Source organism: Vipera ursinii (genome assembly GCF_947247035.1).
Source record: "Vipera ursinii genome assembly, chromosome: 11".
NCBI lineage: Eukaryota > Metazoa > Chordata > Lepidosauria > Squamata > Viperidae > Vipera > Vipera ursinii.
This window is the reverse complement of record NC_139524.1, coordinates 12,135,505-12,141,915: the sequence shown is the minus strand read 5'-3', so window position 1 is coordinate 12,141,915 and position 6,411 is coordinate 12,135,505. Positions and strand designations below refer to the sequence as shown.

The window sequence follows — 6,411 nt, the reverse complement described above, 5'->3', positions numbered from 1 at the left end:
ATTAATAAAACTTTACAAACAAGAAATAGTTTGGCTCACTCAGCCTAACCAAAGCCAGAAACAAACCAACAACACAATGACTTGCTGTGATATACAACTCTTTTTTTTGTACATGCAGATTGCTTCCTTTGTGGCATATTATATGTAGGATCCTCTCAGACTGAGTTGGTTAGAAATGCCATTAATGAACAAACAGCATTTTTGCAACATATAATTGAATGCACAGAGTCATACGCAAATAGTCAATCCTCTGATAATTCTTGAATCCCTGTTAAGTCAAAAGACCATAATTTCCTTACAAATATGCATTTCTAGAAAGGGAACAAAGCAGAACTTCATCATTCATTATTTATTTTTATTTATTTAGTTATATTTATATACCGCCCTATTCCCTGAGGACTCAGGGCGGTTTACAGGGAATTAAAAATCCAGAATACAAAAATTAAGAACCAAATTAAAAAATATTAAATTAACCCTGTAGTCAGTTAAAAAGAACCCCAAATTAAAAATTCCTCCTCAGTCTGGGCCCGAGAGCTCGAAGAGCCAGGTCTTCAGGCCCCGGCGGAATGATCGAAGGTCGGGGGCAGTTCTCAGCTCCACCGGCAGCTGGTTCCAGAGGGCAGGCGCTCCCACCGAGAAGGCCCTATCCCTGGGTGTCACCCGCCGGCAGTCTCTTACCGGCGGGACCCTGAGCAGACCCTCCCTGTGGGAGCGCACTGGGCGAAGGGCATTTGATGCCGGCAGCAGGTGTTCCCTCAGATATCCCGGACCCAGGCCATGTACTTACAGGAGGTCCTTATGCAATTGGGGGTTCCCTTTATTACAAACAAGTTCAAATTCAACAAAGCATTTATGATCTGGGTCAATCATTACAGAATACAGGCAGTCCTCGACTTACAACAATTGAGCCCAAATTTCCCGTTAAGTGAGACATGTTCATTTTCTGACCTGCCATGCCACAGTTAAAAGAGAACCCAGTTGTTAAGTGAATCTGGATTCCCCATTGACTTTGCTTATCAGGAGGTCATAAAAAGAGATCGATCTTGGGAAACAGCAATGGTTACAAACACGAACCAGAGGCCAAGCATCTGAATTTTGATCACCTGATCCTAGAGATGCTGCAAAGGTCATAACTGGGAAAATCAGTCACAAATCACATTTCCCAGTGCTGTTCTAACTTTGAACGGTCACTCAACAAACCGTTGTTGAGGACGGCCTGCACAAAAGCAAGCAAGCACGCGCTGATATTGCAAATCCAGAACGTTTTTTAACTATCTGAAAAGCTGCCCACAGAACCATGGAGCAAACGTGTTTTAATTCCAGAAGACACACGCCTGGGTTAAAATCACTAGATGGCAACTCTCGGCGAAAAAGCTTGGAAGATATTCTCCGGTGTTATCAGGTGTTCAGCAGCGACTTTTCTTCACCAGAAATAAAACGCGCTGGACTTTGGGACTTTCTCCCTCAGAAGATTCGCATTCAACGCCTTCAAAGCTCGAGAGAGAGAAATCGGGAGAATTCCGTGTTTGTCTTTCATGCTTTCAGAGACAGGAAAAATCAAAAGACATCTCTTTCCAGAGCTGAGACATCGACAAAACCAGGAAGAGAGGCTGAAGTCGAAATAAATCAAATCCACACCTATTCCCATATGCTCTTTCATGGCAGAAAAGCAACTGTGGGGGGGAAAAAACAACAATAAAGATACCGCTGGATAGAGATGGGAAGGCCTGGAAAAAAACTGGAAAATGGGAAAAAAGAGGGGGGTTTTCTTCTGTTTTTTTTTCCAAAGGGCTTTGAAAACAAAAAAGAATCTTGTTCCCCCAATTTTTCCATTGTTTTTCCAGGCCTTCCCATCTCTACATCTGGATAACCCTAAGCGAAGGGTTTTCTCTACTTGCACCAAAGTTGTAAAAGGTTGCACACACACTGCCCAGTGCTCTCTCATCCTTCTCATTAACCATGTTAGCTTTAAGCTCACATTTCAACCTACAGGTAGTCCTTGCTTACGACCACAACTGAGCCCACAACTTTTGTTGCTAAAGTGAGACAGCTGAGTTTGGCCTCGTTTTGCCATCTTCTTGCTGCAGCTGTTAAATGAATCACTGCAGTTGTTAAGTTAATAACACACTTGCTAAAGGGGAACCTGGCTTCCTCATTGACTCTGCTTGTCAGGTCAGAAAAAGTTATTGCACAACTCCAGGACGTTGCAACTGTCGTAAATATGAACCAGTTGCCAAGCATCCTAATTTTGATCATGTGACCATGGTCGTTAAGTGTGAAAAACAGTCCTAAGTCACTTTTTTCAGTGCCATTGTTAACTCCGGTTGCTAAATGAATTGTTGTAAGTTGAGGACTTCTTATATAGGTTTTTAATGTGGTGAGAGGCTATTGGTTTCCAGGGTGAGGTAATAATAATAATGATGATGTTGGAAGGTGCCTTGGAGGTCATCTAGTCCAACCCCCTGCTCAGGCAGGAAGCCCTCTATGCCATTTCAGACAAATGGCTGTCCAGTCACTTCTTAAAAACTTCCAGTGTTGGAGCATTCACCGCTTCTAGAGGCAGGTTGTTCCACTGGTTAATTGTTCTGTCAGGTTTTCATATCCATTCAAAATTCTCCCTTTTCTTTTATTCTGTGAAAAAAGGAAGTCAGGCTCGTCTTGTTAAAAGAACAAAGCACTTTCAGGTTAACCCGTGTCTTTATGTCATCTGAATCCAGACTCACCTGGCTCAGTCCAATATTCAAATGGGCTTTCCTCAAGGTGGATTCCATCGATACCGATATTCCTAATCAAATCTAATTCGCTTTTCTTCCGTGCAATGAACTGCATCCAATTGCTTCTCATCAAATCCTTTTTCCAGGCCCCGAAAGGGATGCAGGCGCCCCGACTTCTTACAACAAGCAAAAGGCAGCAACTGCCACTCCTCCATCCCAAATTTTTAAAATTTTATTTTAATCAAAGTTAAAAGACGTGGGTGAACATAAATACAATACGCTTAAAAGTTCTTCATTCTTTGTACTGGTGCGCGTAAAAGACCCCCATGAGCACAATTCCCAAGGAACTCTGAGAGCAAGCAAACTCTCAACATGCACGCTGGAGAAAACGAAAATAAAATAAAAATAAAAGGGGAGGGGGAGGAGGAGAAAGGAAAAAAAAACCCCTAAAAAATAACCTTGAAGAGAGAAAATAAATCACGCAGGCTTTAAAATCTCAGCACTCTCTCGACACGCTCCCGAAACAAACGATGCATACATAAATAGATAGTAGGTGCAAACAAGCTATTATGATAAACGTGTGTATATTTTTTTTGTTAAGTGGGAGGGGAAACCAAGCAGCCTTAATGATTAAATACATTCAGTTATTGATTGCTAGTCGTGCCGTACAAGGCGTTACCAAAGTGGAAAAAGATGGGGGAAATTGTGCTGCAGAGAGAAAAAGAAACGCTATATACAAAATGACCAGGAAGTGTCTTGGGTTAATGCATGCACGTTTAGGATGAGAAGTGGGAAAACCACGGATGCCTTCCAACGTAACTTTGAGAAAGCCTTCTGCACTCGATGTTTTTTTTTTTTAAAAAAAAAGACGATAATTTGATAGCCATGGTATCCATTCATCAGTTCCCACAGGCTCAGTTGTGTAAAGTTTATGTCTTCATCTGTAGGACCTAAAAACAAAGCACCCTGAAAAGAAAGGTGGTGGTTTGTCGTGTGCTAAAAGAAAGTGTATGTGGGGGGAGGGGGGAATCTATGTTTCTGATGACATGCATGCTTTGGGACACTTGTCCTCTTGTGTTCTTGAAGTCTACGAGGGGCGGGCCTGAAAAAAAAAATGAAAGACTTATGTGTGTGTGGGTTTGTGAAAGGGGAAGGAAAAAGCTCAAGTCAATTTTCATCTGCAGGTGGTCAAACATTTTAATATTCCAGCTACAGGAGCAGTTCAAATCTTCTGAATCTTTTCCCCGACAACTACAGGATTCTCTTTTCTGATCTTCTCAGCTGCGTCAGCTTTGTAATTGTAAGAGCAACTGTGGACATCTGAGTAACGGTGTACAGCGCAGTAAACGTTTCCACACCTGCATTCAAACCCTGGAAAGAAAGAACAAAAGATGGAAGTGTCTGGTCTTTGGGAACTCTGAAGCCACAAAAGTGGCTGATTTTATGTGGATTGCTGGACACAATGGATAATGTGGAAGGTTTAACCAAGACCCTTACGACGGACATGATTTTATTGGAGCGTAACACAACATAGTATTTAAATGTTACTGTATAAGAAATATGGATCAATCTCTTGGTCACAGATTAGGCATATGGCCTGGTGGGATCCTTACATTTCACATGTGGTTAAAGGTAAAGGTAAAAGTTCCCCCGCACATGCGTGCTAGTCGTTTCCGACTCTAGGGGCCGGTGCTCATCTCCGTTTCAAAGCCGAAGAGCCAGCGCTTGTCCGAGGACGTCTCCGTGGTCATGTGGCCGGCATGACTAGATGCCAAAGGCGCACGGAACGCTGTTACCTTCCCGCCGTAGCGGTCCCTATTTTTCTACTTGCATTTTTACATGCTTTCCAACTGCTAGGTTGGCAGAAGCTGGGACGAGTAACAGGTGCTCACTCTGTTACGCGGCACTCGGGATTCGACCCGCCAAACTGCCGACCTTCTGATCGACAAGCTCAGCGTCCTAACCCACTGAGCCACCGCGTCCCTCATGTGGTTAGAAGCCCCAAATTACATATAATATGACTCTTTCTCTGAACTAAACAGCATAACTGAGATCTGACTGGGGTAAATTCAGGGGTGACCTAAGTAAGATTCAAACTTTTTCCTTTTCATTACGCCTTTTACTGTATTTTCTAATACATGGTTTTATTACTGTAGTACATTTTGTCCTTTTTTTAAAAAAAATTCCGATATAGCCTATTGGCTAATCAGTCAATTATTGTTCTGCGAACTGTCAGCCCAGCTTTAGACTCAACTGTTCAGTTCAAAGGGCAGAATCCAAGAGAACTTACCCGTAAGACCAACCTTCTTTCTGCACATAAAACATCGAGTTTTTTTCTGTTTGGGTTTATCAAATGATTTGCCTTGTTCTTCAGAGGAAGGCTCTGCACCATCGGAAGCGGAAGCTGAAAAGAGAAAAGAGGGAGAAAGATGAGGATACAGCCAGAACATTGGAAGCCAACTTTGGCACAGTTCAAATCCACAGCCTTGGGGTTTTTAACTCCAAGGAATTGACCTTGGATCTTCTGCCATTCAATCATCACCATCTACTCCATTTTCTTCTACGAGCAACTCAAAATCCTGTTTAGAATTGCAGTTGGAAAGGATTAGTAGTTTAATCCTCTGTAATGTGCAAGGGAATCAATCCAATTTTTTTTGCAAATACAGGCTGGCTGGTCTCTTCAGAATACACTCCAGAGGTGAAGGCCGCCCAGCCTCCTGCTGGTCCCGGGACATCGTAAAATAAAAGTAACACTGAGAGTGAAGAATTGAAGCTGCAAATTTATGCTGCTCTGGTGAAAAATGGCTGCAGAGGAATGACTTGATACCAAGTCTTCTTCACTCAACTTTTCAGATTAAGCCACTCATCAACATATATCCTCGTTTTGCCACCCCAATGTTGCAAAGCTATCCTCATTTTTTAAAAAAACCTTTCTTTCACACTACAAGGGTTTCTGAATGTAGCACCCAGCTCTTTGGGATAAGAGCCCATCTCCAAAGTCATTGGGGCGAAATGAAAGAGCCCTATTTTGCACAAATACAAGGGAATATATCCATGACATTGCCGGAAAAAATATCCATTGCCCTCTTCCATTTATAGTCTATCTTGCTATGCAGGAGAAACTCAAGGTAGCTGTTCAAAATGAAACATAACTTCTTTTTTTTTTTTTGGTGAAACAACTGAAATTATTACAACAAATTAAAAGGTCTAATTCTTGTATTTCCAAAAAGTGCTGTCAGAAAACTTTGTGGACTTCAAAGTCCCTCTGAGACTGCGCTTTTCATTTTTATCCCCTTCCTCCTTTCTTGCAGTTGTTTAAGACACTTGTTTCATCCTGTAGATTCTTAACATCTGTTCTCAGAATGAATCCTGCCCTCACTTTTGAAGGATAAACAAAGTTCAACCCAACCCCACCCCAAGACGACCATCGTATTTTCTCTTGATTGCTCACATAATGGGCTACAGGAAAGGATCCCAGGAAAGTACTGTCCCAACATTGATTCATACAGTTATACCCAAACCAACAATTCCAGACAAGTGGACGTGATATTGCAAAGGAGCTAAGAATTAACTGAAATGGCAACTCGTTGACTGCTTGGTCGGAAGCCCCTGTATTCAACAGCTAATCATAATGATTACTAAACAACGTAAGAGACAAAAGCGACCAGGTTTGCACACGATGGATCAGTACAATGTG

General features: G+C 42.2%; 1 protein-coding gene across 10 annotated transcripts in view; it reads right to left on the bottom strand.

Annotated features, from left to right (window-relative positions):
* Positions 1 to 3,885: 3,885 nt before the first annotated feature.
* The window catches only part of ZFAND6 (zinc finger AN1-type containing 6), a 53,796-nt gene continuing 51,270 nt past the window's right edge, over positions 3,886 to 6,411 (bottom strand). For all 10 annotated transcript variants that reach the window (XM_083371389.1, XM_083371388.1, XM_083371393.1 and 7 more), the window contains 2 exons: positions 5,005 to 5,118; positions 3,886 to 4,085 (listed from right to left, as the gene is read on the bottom strand). In XM_083371389.1, the coding sequence (XP_083227515.1) occupies positions 3,937 to 4,085; positions 5,005 to 5,118 (263 nt within the window). In that variant the 3' untranslated portion in view covers positions 3,886 to 3,936. The remainder of the gene's footprint in view (positions 4,086 to 5,004; positions 5,119 to 6,411) is intronic.